General features: G+C 35.2%; 3 protein-coding genes and 1 pseudogene across 3 annotated transcripts; all 4 read left to right on the top strand.

The window, feature by feature from the left end:
- Window positions 1–2,635: 2,635 nt before the first annotated feature.
- mrps16 (mitochondrial ribosomal protein S16) lies at window positions 2,636–4,070 on the top strand. Its single transcript, XM_019112567.2, has 4 exons — window positions 2,636–2,769; window positions 2,924–2,950; window positions 3,202–3,462; window positions 3,575–4,070. The coding sequence occupies exons 2-4, from the start codon at window positions 2,938–2,940 to the stop codon at window positions 3,694–3,696; spliced, it is 396 nt and encodes a 131-aa protein (XP_018968112.1). The 5' UTR covers window positions 2,636–2,769; window positions 2,924–2,937; the 3' UTR covers window positions 3,697–4,070.
- An 8,615-nt stretch (window positions 4,071–12,685) lies between these two features.
- On the top strand, window positions 12,686–15,839 carry LOC122146681 (mucin-5AC-like). Its single transcript, XM_042766982.1, has 2 exons — window positions 12,686–12,782; window positions 13,281–15,839. Exons 1-2 carry the CDS (start codon window positions 12,686–12,688, stop codon window positions 15,284–15,286), a joined length of 2,103 nt encoding a protein of 700 aa, XP_042622916.1. The 3' UTR covers window positions 15,287–15,839.
- Window positions 15,823–17,005, top strand: LOC122146680 (annotated as a pseudogene).
- A 1,566-nt stretch (window positions 17,006–18,571) lies between these two features.
- Window positions 18,572–21,896, top strand: LOC109098629 (A-agglutinin anchorage subunit-like; the record flags this gene model as incomplete). Its single annotated transcript, XM_042766981.1, has 9 exons — window positions 18,572–19,145; window positions 19,492–19,613; window positions 20,007–20,071; window positions 20,162–20,364; window positions 20,583–20,748; window positions 20,951–21,109; window positions 21,188–21,252; window positions 21,383–21,452; window positions 21,603–21,896. Coding segments are annotated over 9 exons (1,428 nt in total), but the record flags the coding sequence as incomplete, so codon positions are not given.
- Window positions 21,897–22,123: the final 227 nt, after the last annotated feature.

Below are 22,123 nucleotides of genomic sequence, written 5' to 3'. Positions count from 1 at the left end.
GCAGGGTACATTTTGCATGCAGTCCGAATTAGTTTCAGTGAATCCGTCCACAATCCAATGACAGATAAAACAGATCATTTGATCCCTGACATGTGAGGCCACAGCTCTGTCTTCACCCTACATGAGATAACAAATCACAGAAGGAGGAAGAAGGACACACGCGCGCGCACACACACACGCGCACACGTGCACACACACACACACACACACACACACACACACACACACACACAAAAACACACACACACACACACACACACACACACACACACACACACACACACACACACACACACACACTTAAAAGAGTTAAATCTGTAAAACAGACAGGTAACCCAATGAACAAAGGTATATATTATCAGTTATATTCATGAGGAGTGTCACAACAGTACCCAAAACTGCTCATTTTTATTCCATGTTTGTGCCATCAAAGCAAAGATCCTGTAGGCCTATGTTGTCACAATAGGATCTTACCTTGCCTTCAAGTCCTCCTGGAAGTTCGTATTTATTAGTTGCACAGCACAGGTGTGATTATACAATGTCAGGTGTGTTCAAATCACTTTGGTGTACTAAATGTACCATTTTTACAAAAAAAAAATCAGCAAGATTTTTTGACTCTACTTCAACAAAATGGACCCTTTGCACAAACTACCATGAAGTGTTTCAACGGAAATCAGAATCCTGCAAAGTTTTATATATTTTCATTTAAAATAATTAAACATATATATTAGTACTTTGTATTATATTACCTTTGCATCAAATTACACAACAACAACAACAACAACAAAAACTAGTTAACGCTGCTGTGAGGATGTTTCTAATATGGCAGCTGTGGGAATGACTGTAAACTTGACATTCTCTTCTGATTGCCGTTGTCAATTTCTAAAATTTAAATATGTTATATGTATTCAGGAAGGGAGACACACACACACACACAAATATATATATATATATATATATATATACATATATTGTATATTAAATGTTTTTGGAAAGTTGTAAAATCACTATTGAGGAGTTTTTCTTTTGCTGTTTGGACAAATGGGAAAGCAAAAAATATATTTGATTATCTCAGGGGCCCATTTCAATAAGGAAGTTGAACTAACTCTGAGTTAAAACTTGAACTCTGAGTTGATTTTCTCTGAGTTTTCGGGTTCAGAACAGCTGAACTGTGTAAGTTCAGTCAACTCTGAGTAGGTTGTACATTAACAGGATGCGAAAATAGCAGATTGTAAATGATTATATTTATTAAAATGATAAATACTTTTATCATTAATAAACACTCGTTAGGTACTTTGCTTCCACTTTTAGAACACTTTCTTTATTTTTATTGAAAATAAATTCTAATGAGATATGTGGTGGGAAAAGTGAGAAGACAGAGCTCACTCAAGGCCAAGGTGTGTGACGCTGTTTCGTTGAGAAAGCGAAACTACTTTGTTTTTGCCTTCTGAAAGAAAACACGACTAGAAATCATGTTTATATCACGTTTATAATGGGTTTTATGTTTATGTCTGGTAGCTCCGGCCGAACAAGGCATCACAATATGTTAAGAGGTATAACATTTGCGTCACACACTTGAGGCATTCGGCCAATCACAACGCAGAGAGATGAGCCTTGTGAAAATCGACACGTTTCAGAAGGTGAGGCATACTGTAGAGCAGAAACAATAATGTACAGTATGTGAAAAATTATGTTTTTTAACCTTAAACCACATAAACACATTTCATTACACCAAATACACACAATAATGTTCTTGTTAGTAGCATCATATAACCCCTTTAATATAAGCAGATTTCTGATGCATGTTTAATGTAGTTTCCATCTCTTCTGGGGTATCATTAGCAAATAACGTTTAGGATGATCATAAATCAAATAATTTACCCCTAATTACATAACATCTAAATGATTTGGGACCGGTTCAGTCACTTATATCCTTGTCATGTATAAACTTATACAGTAGTAATACCAAGATCTTGCTTGCTGCTTGTTTTAAACAGACTTTGTCCTTAAGTGAGGAAATCTATTTGTAATTTTTTTTTTCTGGTATTTTATCTGCTCATCCCAACAAGCTCGACAGGACAGTCACGGATGATTACGGCTGTAAAAGCTTGTCTTACGGTCCACAGGAGCATGAGATCTTCACAAGATCTTCAGCCAGCAAGTGAAAAGAATGAGTGTGTTCAGCTCAACTTTCTCTGCTGATTCACCATACAAGATGCATTTGGTTTGCCCTGAATCAAAGCACTGTGGTGTGTCTGTGCATTTACTGTTTCTTCATTTATTTACTTACTTCAGCTTTCCTGGGCAAGTTTAATGATTATAACTTTTAATCTTAAGCTAAAAAGTAAAATGGTAATAGGCTTTCATGATAAAACACTAACTTAGAGAAGCATGGATTTCCTATAGCTGGTTTAATACTAGTGTAGTTGTTGGCAAGAAAAGTGTGAAAATAACATACGTATGAAACAACAACAACAAACAATTTGTTCATTCTTTTATTTCAAATGCATAACACAAAACAGATCTTCGTAGAACAAATCCGCCACCTAGTGGCTGAGCACATATTAAACCTACTGTTGACGCAGTGTAGCAACATGAATATTAATTACGCACAGACGTAACGTACTTAATATTCATGAGCAAATCCTTCACCATAGTAGGATCGCTGAACGCACTTCCGGTGCTATAGAAAAAGATGTCGGCGCCCTTGCGAATGTCATGTTAAACAATATTACAGCCGTTTCTACATGAAGTTACCGGATTTGTAAGGTTTGTGGGGATTTCTTTTACGCGAAATGTGTTTAATATAGCCTAACTAACTCAACTCCATGCTCTTATAAAAACTGACTTGTTTTAATATAGAATTTGGTTATATATGACGTTTCTAAAATATTTTCTACTCGCTATCTTCTGTCGTCAACAGACAATCTGTCAATCATGGTCCATTTATGTAAGTATTCTTGATGCACTTATTTATTGCTCTTACTCTTATTAAGTATTGGTCATTTTATGATGCTTTCCTAATTTAACATACAAGATTCAACTCAACATATCAAGTTTAATTGTTTCAAATAAGGAAGACTCCAGTTATGGGCTCCAGGACCAGTAGTCTTACTGTTTCTGAATTAAAGCTACATGTCTGACAAATAAAACATTGCCAGTGTGAAACTATTATGTTTATGCATTATGTCTTTGTCTCAGCATCTTTCCTGCTCAAGAAATATCATGGTGGGCATGTGGTCATCAGGCTGGCACTAGGAGGTGCCACCAATAGACCCTTCTACCGCATTGTGGCTGCTTATAATAAACGGGCGAGAGACAGTAAATATATTGAGCAGCTGGGCTCATACGACCCTCTCCCCAACATACACAATGAAAAACTTGTCGCCTTCAATTACGAAAGAATCAAGTACTGGATTGCATGTGGTGCCCACACGACAAAACCAGTGGCCAAACTTCTAGGTGAGCATCAATCTAAAGATTTCTTACTCATTATTTCCTATAATAAAATGTTTAGTGTCACCTGTTCACCACGTACCTCATGTTTTGATTTTGATTTGTTTTCTCTGAGTAGGATTGGCTGGATTTTTCCCACTGCATCCAATGACAATAACAGAAGCAGAGCGAAGACAGAAAGCAGCTTCGGTAGAAGAAGTTAAAGCAGACAGTCAAGAACAAGTGGAGGAGGCACTGTAAATGCAAAATAAAGTGTTTATGATTTCTTTGCATCTCAGTAGTGATAATGTGGCATTGTACTTCTCTATTACACCGAGAGTTTTTAAATAAAATATATATTATAAAAGTGTTTTGGCAATACGCTTCAGCACAGGTTGAAACTCCAGACATTCAGACACTGCTTGATTTAAATTTCCTTATTACCCAATACAATAGAGCACAGTTTGAAGGATGAATGAGGGTATGCAGACACTGAAAGTGAATTCTTTAATCATTAAATCTGTTGTAAACACACTTTATCTCGATCTATTTGTCACTGAGAACCAATGATCAGCTAACAAAAGAAATTAATAAATGATCTGGCCTGAGGAACCTACACTGAGAGTTTAAATGAACAGTCTTCCTTGTTTCATTTCAGGTCAATAGATCAGAACCTATAAAAGTTTACACACAATTGTGCAACTCCTTTACAGCAAGCAATACTGATGCATCTAACTGTATGCAGTCATGTACTGCTATTTCATAATATTTGTCAGAGGGTTCAAATTCTTTCTGTGGTCACCTTATGAAATACGCAGGTAATAAATATGAGCTATGCAAATGAAATAAATTATCTGAAGTAGTCACTCACATTCTTTTGATTGATAATTTTTGGATTTTTGCTATATTCTTTTAAACAACTTTAAATATGTGAATGGCTTAGAACACGCTGTTCAGACTATGAAGTTTCGATATAAATGTAGTGAGTCTGGTATACAAACATTTTTAAAATCTTTTATGAGGGTTGTAAAAGTTATGAATAGCTTAATTAAATGTATCAATGGTGTGTCTGAAGGTTTTATGGATGGGCTGTGTTATACAGTGTCCAATTACAAAAATGAATCACTGTTCTGTAGCAATTCTCAAGAAACTTTTCTTTGAATTTATTGATGTAGCCGTTAAGAGGGCACAAGTCTGGAGGTTCATGGATTAAATATTTCAAGAAAAAGATTTGGGGAAGATTTACTTTAAACGGATTAACAATTTGCAGTTTTCATTAAAAAACTGCTAGTGTGTTTGAAAAATTTTTACAAATAATTTGAAAGTGATTAATTGAATTTAAAATGAAATTTTGAAGTAGAAACATTAAAATAGTATTTTCTTGTAAAACATACTCCAATGTTTTATTTGCAATTTTGATAAATAATTAATATTAGTGTTGACAATTTTACAGTGTTCAACTAAAAGCACTATTAAAAATTGCTTGGTTTATTAAAATAAAGCCCATAGTAACACGTCCACATGGAATGAGGAAACATGAATCAGATTTATCTGTCAACCAAACCTTTTTTTTTTTCCTTCATTTGGCTTACTAAAGATTTATTTCTCAATTTATCAGAAACACAGATGCAAGCTACAAATGAATAAAATCACACTGCTTCAAAATAGGATCAAAATAATTTTTTCGCCTTAGAATTATTGGAAGATATATGCAAAGCTTGACTTCACATGTAAAATCAGCTAAAAAGTAATAAATACTAGTGTATCAAACCCTTTGTATATGTAATGATAAACTGGAGATAGAGCTCAGAGAATAATTTAAAACTCTGTTTTTAAATGCATCACTCATGTACTCATGCATCACCAAGATGTTTACGTCTTTCTTTCTTAAGTCAAAAGAAATTAAGGTTTTTGATGAAAACATTCCAGGATTATTCTCCTTATAGTTGACTTCAATGGCTACCAAATGGTTGAAGGTCAAAATTAGTTTCAGTGCAGCTCCAAAGGGCTCCACATGATACCAAATGAGGAATAAGGATCTTATCTAGCGAAACGATCAGTCATTTTCTAAGAAAAAAAAACCTTGCATATGCTTTATAAACAGAAATGCTCGCCTTGCACTGCTCTGCGATGCGCATCCACAACTTCACGTAATACGTAATTATGTTGAAAAGGTGACGCTTGACATAGGCAGAAGTACCGACTCAGTCAGTGTTTACAAATGTGGAGAAGGAGGACCGTTCAAAAGTTGTTGTATGTTCAATGACATGTTTTCACATTTTTTGTAAACGGCGTTTGACTTAGTCTTTGCAACCTTTTCAATGTAATTACATATTACGTGAAGTCACAGAGCAATGCAAGGTGAGCATTTCTGTTTTTAAAGCAGATGTTTACAATTTTTTTTTGAAAATGACCGATCGTTTCTCTAGATAAAATCCTTATTCCTCGTCTGGTGTCATGTAGAGCCTTTTGAAGCTGCACTGAAACTGTAATTTTGACCTTCAACCGTTTGGTAGCTGTTGAAGTCCACTATAAGGAGAATAATCCTGGAATGTTTTCATCAAAAACGACTGAAGAAATAAAGATGTAAACATCTTGGATGACATGGGGGTGAGTAAATTATCAGGAAATTTTAATTTGAAAATGAACTAATCCTTTAACGCTTCCACTTTTGCAGTACATGGAAAAGGAGTACAGAGGCCGTTTTCTTTTTAATGGACATCAAAGGAGGAGAGGCTTCACTACAGAAACAGCTTTACAGAGGAAAGAGCTTATCATTTAATGAATCGACAGCCTATCAGCTAATCTTCAATATGTTTTACACAAAGTTGACTGTTAGGCTTTCTCCAATAGTAAGTAATACAGACCCTCTCATCTCCCTAAAGTAAGACAATCTCTAGAAACGGTAACAGCCACATAATGTAGAAAGATTAAAAAGCAAAACTTTTTTTTAATCTAAATATTAAAGGGCTAGTTCACACAAAAATACAAATTCTGCCATCATTTACTCATACTCAAGTTGTTCCAAACCTGTAAAAAATTTTTCTTCCATGGAAAAATAAAGAAGATATTTTGAAGAATGTTTGTAACCAAACAGTCCCCGTTGACTTCCATAGTTTGAAATAAATAAATAAATAAATAAAACACTACGGAAGTCAATGGGGACCATCAACAGTTTCATTCTTCAAAATATCTTGTTCAGCCAGAGTAATTAAATTCATACAGGTTTGGAACAACTTGATGGTGATTAAATGATGACAGAATTGTATTTTTTGGGTGAACTAGCCCTTTAATAAGTAAAACAAGACAAGATGATGATTATTGAAAACATACTACGTATAGAATTCTTTAAAACCTGCAGGCTTTGACCACTAAAACATAAAATCCAAGTCTCACGACTAATCAAACTAAACTTGAAATTGTGAAAAGGCTTGGTATATGACTACAAAACCACCTAATGTAAGTGTAGTGTGTGTTTAGTGGATGTGTCAAAAACGAGCTGCTACACACTTTCAGGATTGTGCTGTGCATTCACACAACACGATGTGTAACAGAACTGCAGATCTGTACAGAACATTTTTATGATGCCTCATAAAAGCCTGCTACAAAAGATGATGTATTACAAACAGGGTTATGGTGCATTTTTAATGGTCCATTTTTTTTTTTTTTTTTTTTTGCTGAGTTTAGAGAGTTCCATGAAACAAAAATTAGTTTAATGCCAAAATCTAAACAAAAACATCAGTCAGTCACGCTGTTTCAATCCATCCAAAAGGTGTTCAGGTCTGGGTCTCGCTCTGGCCAGTTTAGTTTTAAAGCAATTACTGGAATAATGAAAAAGGTAGTGTGTGCTAGAAAGAAAAAAAGAAAGAAAGAAAGAAAAACTCTCAAGATAGTTTTAGACTAGTCTGCTGCTCAGCTAAACACTAGTGGCTCCAGTTAAAACCAGCAAACAAGATTAGACATAATGTCTTTCTTGAAAATGCCTAATGATAAAATTAACTGAAATAAAAAGAGACACTTTGTGTGTGGTGAATTCAATCTCTGTGGTAATTTCCTTTAAAAAAATAAATAAATAAATAAACTATATCACTCTACTGCTGTGCAGCTCGAAAGTTTTTTTTTTTTTTTTTCTCCTCCATGCTATGCTTGACATTTTCATGGAAGTGCCCTTTGGTTTTATGTAAAACATATGACTAAAGATTTTCTCTATGACTCAAAAATGTTTCTGAGATAGCAAACAGGTGTGGAAGACATGACCTAAGGTCAAGAACATATTCTGCACCTACTGTAGAGTCATTGTTTTCATGTGGTTGCCATATAATATTGATTAACACAAAGTCGCTATTTATAGAATGTCACATGAACAAATGAAACCAATGTTGCTAACCTTGAGTATTAAATTTCAGAGCATAACTTGTCCTGCATTGTTTGTGTGACAGGCATGATTGATCTCTCAAATCATGCGGCTTGTTGACAAAAGGTGTGCCATTAATTCACTAAGCAAATTGATTTATGACTCATTTTTTGGCAGACGATAAAAAAAGTGACCCAAGCCATATTTATGCACAGCCTAGCAACCTCATAGCGACGTTTGTTTATTTCTTGTATTAAGACTGGTGCAAACTAGCTTCTGTTTCTCTAGCAGGACCTAGTTTAACTGTTAAACCGAAGAGTTTATGAAGAATGTAACATTATAGTGTGAAACCATTGTTTTCCACTACGTCACTTATTAGGCTATAACAAAATTTGAAGAATATAAGAAAGGCATCAACTCGAAACACAGCTTCCAATGCGCTTCATCTCCTGCCTGTTTAGTTTTGGAAAACAACTGAGTTGGATCTGAGAACTTTCAGGTAATCTTTAGGTAAGCATTATTAGGTATTATTCTCATTCTTAAAGGATTTATCATGACTGACAAAATGTTAGATGTTAGATAACACAAAGAGTGTTTTAAATCAAATTGCAATGCAGGAACTTGAATAGCCACTTGAAACTGATATTTTATTGTATGTACACATAATTTTACCTGATATCTGTTTTACACAAACGAAGGAGAAAGTTTCTTTTCTTCTCTTGGATTTATTGCATTCGTACTGAGAATTTCTTGGAAAGGGTGTAACAGGTGAAGGTCATATAACTGTTCAGGCATTTCAAAACTACATACACTCCCAATCACTGTGGTTTACTCAAGGTGTGAACTTACTTTTTTTTTTTTTTTACGCAAAAGTGCCTATACCTGATGACATTTATTGTTTGCAGGGAACACACACACATCGTCTTCATCAGGTTGATGTTGAAATTTAACAGAGGAGAAACACTGATGGCAGGTGCATTTGGCTGACTATTTTGATACAACTTCTGTTAGAGAGAGAGAAAACTTCAGAAGATAAATTTTAATAATTTTAAACGAACAACCATCTCACGGGAACAATCTCAACATGTATTTCTGGAAAAAAAAATGCTTTATTGCATCAATCCTGCTGGTATTTTTCATAGTCATGGGACTTGGAGTAAATTCAGGTAAGATTCAAAAGCCTTTTATTATTTAGTTTTAAACTAAATTGATTTATTAAAAAAATAAAAAATAAAAAAAAAATAAAAATATGTTGGCATTTTGTTAAAGAATTTGAATAACAGGTGAAAAAAGATAGATAGAAAGACACTGTTAAATAAATGCAGTAAAAAATGTGATTGCATCTTCACATTCTGTTGACTAAAATACAGAATTATATATAAAAGAACATAATTAATTACATTGTGAATTTGTATTAAATATGTATATAGGATATGTAAAAAGAAAAAATATACAGTACAGGTCAAAAGTTTGGAAACATTACTATTTTTAATGTTTTTGAAAGAAGTTTATTCTGCTCATTAAGCCTGCATTTATTTGATCAAAAATACAGAAAAAACAGTAATATTGTGAAATATTATTACAACTTAAAATAATCTTTTTCTATTTGAATATACTTAAAAAAATAATTTATTCCTGTGATGCAAAGCTGAATTTTCAGCATCATTACTCTAGCCTTCAGTGTCACATGTAACATCCAGTCTATCACATGATCATTTAGACATCATTCTAATATTCTGATTTATTATGAGTGTTGGAAACAGTTCTGCTGTCTAATATATTTGATGAATAAAAGGTTAAAAAGAACTGCATTTATTCAAAATAAAAAAAAAATTCTAATAATATATATTCTAATAATATATTTTCTTTACTATCACTTTTTATCAATTTAACACATCCTTGCTGAATAAGAGTATTGATTTTATTAAAAAAAAAGAAAGAAAAAAAAATTACTGACCACAAATTAATGACCAGTAGTGTATATTGTTATTACAAAATATTTATATTTTAAAAACATAGCTTCTTTTTTTTTTTTTTTTTGTACTTTTTATTCATCAAAGTATCCTAAAAAAGTATCACATGTTCTGAAAAAATATTAAGCAGCAGAACTGTTTCCAACTTTGATAATGAATCATCATATTAGAATGATTTCTAAAGGATCATGTGATAATGATCCTAAAAATTCAGCTTTGCATCACAGAAATAAATGATAATTTAAAGTATAATAAATTTAAAAACAATTATTTTAAATTGTAATAATATATCACAATATTACATTTTTTTCCTGTATTTTTTGATCAAATAAATGCAGGCTTGATGAGCAGAAGAAACTTCTTTCAAAAACATTAAAAATAGTAATGTTTCCAAACTTTTGACCTGTACTGTATATTATTCACATATTCCAGCACTTCACAATTTTAATCAATTCTCCCATGTCTCTGACTTACAAATTGGCTAAAAAAATCTTTGACATAACAGCAGTCAATTTGTAATTTAATCAAGTAGGATGCTGTCAAACTAGTACACAAAGACTGAGGATGTATTCATAGCACCCATGCTATAAATACACAAAGAGTGGTATGTGACAAATATACATACTGATAAAGCTCTAGAATATAAATTTGTTAAATTTGGACAAATCTGTTAATAATTTAAGAGTTCTATTTGACAAATATAATTATTTATTATGGTATAGAATAAAACAAACCAGCAGAGACAATCCACTCAATATACTTCAACCACTGAAATAGAATCTACACCAACAGCTCCATCAACATTTACAACAGCTGTATCTCCTGTGAGCTCAACAACAATAGAATCATTTATAAGTGAAAGTGGTTCAACACTGGGAACAACATCATTTCCAACAGATTCTACTCCATCTTCACCATCGTCTACAACAGAAGCACAGATAACAACAGAATTCACTTCATCTACAACAGAGATATCCTCATCTAGTGTAGAACAAACAACAAACCAGCAGACACCATCCACTCAATATAGTTCTACTACTGAAATAGAATCTACACCAACAGCTCCATCAACATTTACAACAGCTGTATCTCCTGTGAGCTCAACCTCAGTAGAATCATCTACAAGTGAAAGTGGTTTCAACACTGGGAACAAACAACATCATTTCCAACAGATTCTACTCCATCTTCACCATCGTCTACAACAGAAGGACAGACATCATCAGAATTCACTTCATCTACAACAGAGATATCCTCATCTAGTGTAGAACAAACAACAAATCAGCAGACACCATCCACTCAATATAGTTCTACCACTGAAATAGAATCTACACCAACAGCTCCATCAACAATTACAACAGCTGTATCTCCTGTGAGCTCAACCACAATAGAATCATCTACAAGTGAAAGTGGTTCAACACTGGGAACAACAACATCCACAACAGATTCTACTCCATCTTCACCATCGTCTACAACAGAAGGACAGACATCATCAGAATTCACTTCATCTACAACAGAGATATCATCATCTAGTTTAGAACAAACAACAAATCATCAGACAACATCCACTCAATATACCTCAACCACTGAAATAGAATGTACACCAACAGCTCCATCAACATTTACAACAGCTGTATCTCCTGTGAGCTCAACCACAATAGAATCATCTACAAGTGAAAGTGGTTCAACAGTGGGAACAACAACATCCACAACAGATTCTACTCCATCTTCACCATCGTCTACAACAGAAGGAAAGACAACATCAGAATTCACTTCATCTACAACAGAGATATCCTCATCTAGTGTAGAACAAACAACAAACCAGCAGACACCAACCAATCAATATACTTCTACCAATGATATCGAATCTACAACAACAGCTCCATCAACACTTACAACAGCTGTATCTCATGTGAGCACAACCACAACAGAATCATCTACAAGTGAAAGTGGTTCAACACTGGGAACAACATCATTTCCAACAGATAATACTGAATATTCACCACTGTCTACGATAGAAGGAAAGTCAACATCAGAATTCACTTCATCTACAACAGAGATATCCTCATCTAGTGTAGAACAAACAACAAACCAGCAGACACCATCCACTCAATATCCTTCTACCACTGATATAGAATCTACAAGAACAGCTCCATCAACACTTACAACAGCTGTGTCCCCTCTGAGCACAACCACAACAGAATCATCTACAAGTGAAAGTGGTTCAACACTGGGAACAACAACATCCACAAAAGATTCTACTCCATCTTTACCATCGTCTACAACAGAAGAACAGACAACATCAGAATTCACTTCATCTACAACAGAGATTTTATCATCTAGTGTAGATCAAACAACAAACCAGCAGACACCATCCACTCAATATACCTCAACCACTGAAATAGAATCTACAAAAACAACTCCATCAACATTTACAACAGCTGTATCTCCTGTGAGCTCAACCACAATAGAATCATCTACAAGTGAAAGTGGTTCAACACTGGGAACAACAACATCCACAAAAGATTCTACTCCATCTTCACCATCGTCTACAACAGAAGGACAGACATCATCAGAATTCACTTCATCTACAACAGAGATATCCTCATCTAGTGTAGAACAAACAACAAGCCAGCAGACACCATCCACTCAATATATCTCAACCACTGAAATAGAATCTACACCAACAGTTCCATCAACATTTACAACAGCTGTATCTTCTGTGAGCACAACCACAATAGAATCATCTACAAGTGAAAGTGGTTCAACAGTGGGAACAACAACATCCACAACAGATTCTACTCCATCTTTACAATCGTCTACAACAGAAGGACAGACAACATCAGAATTCACTTCATCTACAACAGAGATTTTATCATCTAGTGTAGATCAAACAACAAACCAGCAGACACCATCGACTCAATATATGTCAACCACTGAAATAGAATCTACAACAACAGCTCCATCAACAATTACAACAGCTGTATCTCCTGTGAGCTCAACCACAATAGAATCATCTACAAGTGAAAGTGGTTCAACACTGGGAACAACAACATCCACAAAAGATTCTACTCCATCTTCACCATCGTCTACAACAGAAGGAAAGACAACATCAGAATTCACTTCATCTACAACAGAGATATCATCATCTAGTTTAGAACAAACAACAAACCAGCAGACACCATCCACTCAATATACGTCTACCGCTGAAATAGAATCTACACCAACAGCTCCATCAACAATTACAACAGCTGTATCTCCTGTGAGCAAAACCACAATAGAATCATCTACAAGTGAAAGTGGTTCAACACTAGGAACAACATCATTTCCAACAGATTCTACTCCATCTTCATCAACGTCTACAACAGAAGGACAGACATCATCAGAATTCACTTCATCTACAACAGAGATATCCTCATCTAGTGTAGAACAAACAACAAGACAGCAGACACATACCACTCAATATACTTCTACCACTGAAAAAGAATCTACAAATATAGTTTAGTAAAAACTTAAAACAGCTGTGTCCGCTCTGAGCTCAACCACAATAGAATCATCTACACGTGAAAGTGGTTCAACATTGGGAACAACAACATCCACAACAGATTCTACTCCATCTTTACCATCGTCTACAACAGAAGGACAGACAACATCAGAATTCACTTCATCTACAACAGAGATTTTATCATCTAGTGTAGATCAAACAACAAACCAGCAGACACCATCCACTCAATATACGTCAACCACTGAAATAGAATCTACAACAACAGCTCCATCAACAATTACAACAGCTGTATCTCCTGTGAGCAAAACCACAATAGAATCATCTACAAGTGAAAGTGGTTCAACACTGGGAACAACAACATCCACAACAGATTCTACTCCATCTTCACCATCGTCTACAACAGAAGGACAGACATCATCAGAATTCACTTCATCTACAACAGAGATATACTCATCTAGTGTAGAACAAACAACAAACCAGCAGACACCAACCACTCAATATACTTCTACCAATTATATAGAATCTACAACAACAGCTCCATCAACACTTACAACAGCTGTATTTCCTGTGAGCACAGCCACAATAGAATCATCTACAATTGAAAGTGGTTCAACACTGGGAACAACATCATTTCCAACAGATAATACTGCATATTCACCATCGTCTACAACAGAAGCACAGATAACAACAGAGTTCACCTCATCTACAAAAGAGATATCCTCATCTAGTGTAGAACAAACAACAAACCAGCAGACACCATCCACTCAATATCCTTCTACCACTGATATCGAATCTACAACAACAGCTCCATCAACACTTACAACAGCTGTATCTCCTGTGAGCACAACCACAATAGAATCATCTACAAGTGAAAGTGGTTCAACACTGGGAACAACATCATTTCCAACAGATTCTACTGCATCTTTACCATCGTCTACAACAGAAGGACAGACAACATCAGAATTCACTTCATCTACAACAGAGATTTTATCATCTAGTGTAGATCAAACAACAAACCAGCAGACACCATCCACTCAATATACGTCAAGCACTGAAATAGAATCTAGAACAACAGCTCCATCAACATTTACAACAGCTGTATCTCCTGTGAGCTCAACCACAATAGACTCATCTACAAGTGAAAGTGGTTCAACACTAGGAACAACAACATCCACAACAGATTCTACTCCATCTTTACCATCGTCTACAACAGAAGGACAGACAACATCAGAATTCACTTCATCTACAACAGAGATTTTATCATCTAGTGTAGATCAAACAACAAAGAAGCAGACACCATCCACTCAATATCCTTCTACCACTGATATAGAATCTACAAGAACAGCTCCATCAACACTTACAACAGCTGTATCTCCTGTGAGCTCAACCACAATAGAATCATCTACAAGTGAAAGTGGTTCAACACTGGGAACAACAACATCCACAACAGATTCTACTCCATCTTTACCATCGTCTACAACAGAAGGACAGACAACATCAGAATTCACTTCATCTACAACAGAGATTTTATCATCTAGTGTAGATCAAACAACAAATCAGCAGACACCATCCACTCAATATAGTTCTACCTCTGAAATAGAATCTACACCAACAGCTCCATCAACATTTACAACAGCTGTATCTCCTGTGAGCTCAACCACAATAGACTCATCTACAAGTGAAAGTGGTTCAACACTGGGAACAACAACATCCACAAAAGATTCTACTCCATCTTCACCATCGTCTACAACAGAAGGACAGACATCATCAGAATTCACTTCATCTACAACAGAGATATCCTCATCTAGTGTAGAACAAACAACAAACCAGCAGACACCAACCACTCAATATACTTCTACCATTTATATAGAATCTACAACAGCTCCATCAACACTTACAACAGCTGTATCTCCTGTGAGCACAACCACAATAGAATCATCTCCAAGTGAAAGTGGTTCAACACTGGGAACAACATCATTTCCAACAGATTCTACTCCATCTTCACCATCGTCTACAACATAGAAGGACAGACAACATCAGAATTCACTTCATCTACAACAGAGATATCCTCATCTAGTGTAGAACAAACAACAAACCAGCAGACCCCATCCACTCAATATCCTTCTACCACTGATATAGAATCTACAACAACCGCTCCATCAACATTTACAACAGCTGTATCTCCTGTGAGCACAACCACAATAGAATCATCTACAAGTGAAAGTGGTTCAACACTGGGAACAACAACATCCAAAACAGATTCTACTGCATCTTTACCATCGTCTACAACAGAAGCACAGACAACATCAGAATTCACTTCATCTACAACAGAGATATCCTCATCTAGTGTAGAACAAACAACAAACCAGCAAACACCATCCACTCAATATACTTCTACCACTGATATCGAATCTACAACAACAGCTCCATCAACACTTACAACAGCTGTGTCTGCTCTGAGCACAACCACAACAGAATCATCTACACGTGAAAGTGGTTCAACTGTGGGAACAATAACATCCACAACAGATTCTACTCCATCTTCAGCATCGTCTACAACAGAAGGACAAACATCCTCAGAATTCACTTCATCTACAACAGAGATTTTATCATCTAGTGTAGATCAAACAACAAACCAGCAGACACCATCCACTAAATATACCTCAACCACTGAAATTGAATCTACAACAACAACTCCATCAACATTTACAACAGCTGTATCTCCTGTGAGCCCAACCACAATAGAATTATCTACAAGTGAAAGTGGTTCAACACTGGGAACAACAACATCCACAACAGATTCTACTCCATCTTCGCCATCGTCTACAACAGAAGGACAGACATCATCAGAATTCACTTCATCTACAACAGAGATATCATCATCTAGTATAGAACAAACAACAAACCAGCAGACACCATCCACTCAATATCCTTCTACCACTGAAATAGAATCTACACCAACAGCTCCATCAACACTTACAACAGCTCTGTCCCCTCTGAGCACAACCACAACAGAATCATCTACAAGTGAAAGTGGTTCAACACTGGGAACAACAACATCCACAACAGATTCTACTCCATCTTTCACCATCGTCTACAACAGAAGGACAGACATCATCAGAATTCACTTCATCTACAACAGAGATATCATCATCTAGTTTAGAACAAACAACAAATCATCAGACACCATCCACTCAATATAGTTCTACCTCTGAAATAGAATCTACACCAACAGCTCCATCAACATTTACAACAGCTGTATCTCCTGTGAGCAAAACCACAATAGAATCATCTACAAGTGAAAGTGGTTCAACTGTGGGAACAACAACATCAACAACAGATTCTACTCCATCTTCACCATCGTCTACAACAGAAGGACAGACATCATCAGAATTCACTTCATCTACAACAGAGATATCCTCATCTAGTGTAGAACAAACAACAAACCAGCAGACACCAACCACTCAATATACTTCTATCACTGATATAGAATCTACAACAGCTCCATCAACATTTACAACAGCTGTGTCCCCCCTGAGCACAACCACAATAGAAACATCTACAAGTGAAAGTGGTTCAACACTGGGAACAACATCATTTCCAACAGATTCTACTACATCTTCACCATCGTCTACAACAGAAGCACAGATAACTACAGAATTCACTTCATCTACAACAGAGATATCCTCATCTAGTGTAGTGATTTCCACTTTATCAGTAGTATTCATGAACTATTTATAGTTCTACCACTGAAATAGAATCTACAACAACAGCTCCATCAACACTTACAACAGCTGTGTCCGCTCTGAGGTCAACCACAACAGAATCATCTACAAGTGAAAGTGGTTCAACACTGGGAACAACATCATTTCCAACAGATTCTACTACATCTTTACCATCATCTACAACAGAAGGACAGACAACATCAGAATTCACGTCATCTACAACAGAGATATCCTCATCTAGTGTAGAACAAACAACAAACCAGCAGACACCATCCACTCAATATACTTCTACCACTGATATAGAATCTACAACAACCGCTCCATCAACATTTACAACAGCTGTATCTCCTGTGAGCCCAACCACAATAGAATCATCTACAAGTGAAAGTGGTTCAACACTGGGAACAACATCATTTCCAACAGAATCTACTGCATCTTTACCATTGTCTACAACAGAAGGACAGACATCATCAGAATTCACTTCATCTACAACAGAGATATCATCATCTAGTTTAGAACAAACAACAAATCATCAGACACCATCCACTCAATATGCGTCAACCACTGAAATAGAATCTACAACAACAGCTCCATCAACATTTACAACAGCTGTATCTCATGTGAGCTCAACCACAATAGAATCATCTACAAGTGAAAGTGGTTCAACACTGGGAACCACAACATCCACAACAGATTCTACTCCATCTTCACCATCGTCTACAACAGAAGGACACACATCATCAGAATTTTCTTCATCTACAACAGAGATAACATCATCTAGTGTAGAACAAACAACAAACCAGCAAACACCATCCACTCAATATACTTCTACCACTGATATCGAATCTACACCAACAGTTCCATCAACATTTACAACAGCTGTATCTCCTGTGAGCACAACCACAATAGAATCATCTACAAGTGAAAGTGGTTCAACACTGGGAACAACATCATTTCCAACAGATAATACTGCATATTCACCATCGTCTACAAGAGAAGGACAGACAACATCAGAATTCACTTCATCTACAACAGAGATATCCTCATCTAGTGTAGAACAAACAACAAATCAGCAGACACCATCCACTCAATATAGTTCTACCACTGAAATAGAATCTACAACAACAGCTCCATCAACATTTACAACAGCTGTATCTCCTGTGAGCACAACCACAATAGAATCATCTACAAGTGAAAATGGTTCAACACTGGGAACAACAACATCCAAAACAGATTCTACTCCATCTTTACCATCGTCTACAACAGAAGGAAAGACAACATCAGAATTCACTTCATCTACAACAGAGATATCCTCATCTAGTGTAGAACAAACAACAAAGCAGACAATCCACTCAATATACCTCAACCAGACACCATCCCACTCAATATCTCCTGTCACAACCACAATAGAATCATCTAAATGAAAGTGGTTCAATGGGAACAACAACATCCACAACAGATTCTACTCCACCTTCAACATCGTCTTCATCACAATTCACTTCACTACACAGAGATATCCTCATCTAGTGTATCATACCACTCTGTTCTACCACTGAAAAAGAATCTACATTGACAACCAACAATTGAATTATCCACAACAGATTCTACTTCATCTTTACCATCGTCTACAACAATCGGGCAGACAAGAACAGAGTTAATTTTGTCTACAACACTAATATCTCCATCCACTGCAAAGCAAACAACAAGTCAGCAGACACAAACCACTAGTTTAATTTCAAGTACAGAAACACATTCAACACAGTCAATTCATTCGACATTTCCACCTCTGGAAACCACTGGATCAATTTCTCCAAACTCACCTGCCTCACTCACTACAACTTCCCTCAATCCTAACTCACATCAAACAATAACTCAAACTGTTACAGCCCAAACATTTAGCAATTCAACCTCAGCCCAGTCAAGCCCTTCTGCTCAAACTAGTACCCAGAAAACTTCATCAACATCAACAGCACCTCCTTCATCCATAACAACTGTCAACTCAGTTTCAACAACTCAAAACTGTCTGGAGTATTGTCAGTGTAACGGGTCCCCATGCATCTTCAATGTAGCATCTGGGAAATGTCAGTGTAAATGCAATAATTTCACTTTTGGAGATACTTGCAATTTTGCAAATGACTCATCCACGGTCACTTGGTGTGAGTATTTAATCATACTACTCCTAAATGATCATTATTACACTGTGTTCTCTGATTTCTTTCTTATTGTACATATTCACTGTAAATAATTTTGAACTGTTCTGTGGGTACTGAATCAATATTAGATTAGCACCCAACACTGGAAACAACATGTTAACAAGTTGTGAAGTGTGACATTTTAAGTTAGTTGTATTATGGCTTGTGTCACATTTTAGCTAAAACATTTGTGCATATGCTTTAGAGCTAAAACATGATACAACCCACAGACATCCATTTTTTAATCACAAAAATAAAATTTCCAGCACACTTATGTTGACATCTTTCTACATCTACAACTTAATTGCAGCTGAAAGCATACCCACAAGGAACGCAAATATCTCTCTCAGAATTATGATGGACTATCTTACAGAGTATGAAAATGTGAACTCTCCAAAATCAAAAAAACTCATTTCCATCTTAAAACGTGAGGTAAAGTTTTCTGGTTCCTTTTCTTGATGTACTTTAAATATCACAAATTTGCTCACAATTATTTCAAATTGTGTATTAATACAGTGGCCTCAAAGTAAGTTAAGCCATACTATAAAATGTATCAATGCTATTTGCAGTAGACAACTTAAAAGTCATTTAAAACTTAACAGAAGTGAAAAAGGTCTGAAGACAAATTAGATAAATGCATTTACTGCAATAATGCATATGTTAACTTGGACAACCCTACTTAGTAATCTTATTCAGTAGACATAAATCAAAAAGTTTGATGGCATCATGAAGTTATTTTGTAATACTTTATATTTATTATTTGCTAAATATATTATATATCAATATTTATATTCAGAAAATGTTATTACTTTTATTTTTTGACAGCTTTCAATCCTTTGTAGAAGAGCAGATGCACAAAATTTCAAGGATGTGCAAATACGTAAGCTAACGTAAGTTGATTTCTCTCGAATTTCATACATTTACAAATATATGCTAAGCAAAAGACAAATTAATATGCGGCATGTATTTTTCTCATCTAGGCCAGGAAGTGTCATTGCTGAAAGTATTGCAGTGTATAACTATCCCAACAACAACTCACAAATAATGTTTCTAAATAACGATTTGGGACCCACCCTGGAAAAAATCTTTAATGACTCAGATTCATTTAAAAATCTCAGCATGGCTCTTGGCAATGCTTCCATCCAATATGCCCAAATTACCATGGGTACAGTTGAAATATCAAGTAAGTTACTTTTTTGTTTTTGTTTTTGGGAACAGATAATCTTGATTTAATATATTTTTTAAAAAGCTAGACTTATTTTAAGGGACACATGGATTACTGTTCTACTGTTTGTGTAACATGGCTTCAGATGACTATTTTATGAATTTATAGAGATCTTTAATTTGAATATCAGATTTTTAATTTTATTTTTATATTTTTTTTATCTTTGTTGTGTGTAGATATTTCAGATCTACATCCATTTGTGCAATGCACCGTGAATTTTACAAGCTTAACAGTAGAGATTGAAGATGGGGCATGGGTATGTGTGGGATCATGCAAAAAAAATCCCAACTTCTGCAATCAACAAGGTGAATGCAAAAATGAAATAAATGGACCACAGTGCAAGTAAGTCCTTAAAAGCAAATTCTAATTCTACATGCACAGTTTTCATTTGTGGCTGCCCTCAGATAAAAAAATAAAAAAAATCCTTAAATTCACTTTTGAATTTGATGGGCAAGAATGAAATATCGGCAAAAGTTAATGTCTTCAGGAAGTAAGAAATCAATTCTTAACTCATCCTCTGCTACTCATTTTGCTAATTGTCTAGGTGTTACAGTTCTTACTTTGAGAAGTACTATGGAGCTCAGTGTGAGCTTTACAGCAGAGGAGCCGGTTTCTACGCTGTTCTCTTCGGCTGTTTAGTAGCTTTTGCTCTACTTATCATTGTTTCAGCTGTGATAACTGTGGTGCTCTGCAGAGCCAAGAGGTCTGTATAACTGTTTGTGTGACTTATTCAAAGACCAAAACAAAAAAACAAACAAATAACACTGTGATCTAATTTTAGCAGAACATCAAGCAGAAAAAGGCTATCATTATTTGACGACGACTTCTTTGATTTTACATCAAGAGGTATGATATCTATCTGTTGCTTTGTCCATGCTTTAGTAAATATACTTCAGCAGCTGTACAATATGATCTCTCAAACATGGGGAAAGATGGGAGAACTACATAATTGAAAATAATAACTATATTATTTCAGGATCCATAGACAGAGGTTATGGGCATCAAAACTTTTCTGTCACAGAAAATTCGGAATCTGGGTCTTTCAGGTCATTCCATGAAAATACACCTATACAGTAGGATGAGCAATTGTGCATTTCATTTAATAAATATTTTGGAAAAAGATATAAGAAACATACATATAAGAAACATAAGATACTGGCCTTTTTTAATCACATTTTTCTTCCTGTCTGCTACAGATAAAGACCACAGCAAATGAAGTGACTGATGAACAGAGAAGACGAACAGAGAAGATATTTTTAAAAGACGTCAGACACTATAATCTCAGGAAGCCAACATAATATTACATGCATTTACTGGGTTTCTTATAGATTATTTAGAGTACCTCAAGTCAAATCTATTCTACTCTCTTTTCTATTTCTACTTGTCTACTATTTTTTACTTTCTTTCTTTAATTTTTTTCTTAAAAAATAAGTCGCGTTTCCTATTCTTTTTCTGTTCTATCTACCTGATTTCTTTTTATTTAGCCTATTATTTAAAAATTGCACTAACAGATTATTGCCCTTTTGTTGGTTTTGATTGCTTCTGTTGTCCTCATGTGAAAGTCACATTGGATAAAAACATCTGCTAAATGACTAAATGTAAAATGATTGTCATAATAATGATTGTTCATAATAATACATAACAAGAACAATGTAAAAAGCACCTCTGTAAAACTCAGTCACTTAAAACTCAAAAGCACTTATCTATGATACCAAGC

The sequence above is a fragment of the Cyprinus carpio genome, chromosome A11, assembly GCF_018340385.1.
Source record: "Cyprinus carpio isolate SPL01 chromosome A11, ASM1834038v1, whole genome shotgun sequence".
Taxonomy (NCBI): Eukaryota; Metazoa; Chordata; class Actinopteri; order Cypriniformes; family Cyprinidae; genus Cyprinus; species Cyprinus carpio.
Note: the sequence above shows the minus strand (reverse complement) of the source record. Positions and strands in the feature narration are given on the sequence as shown.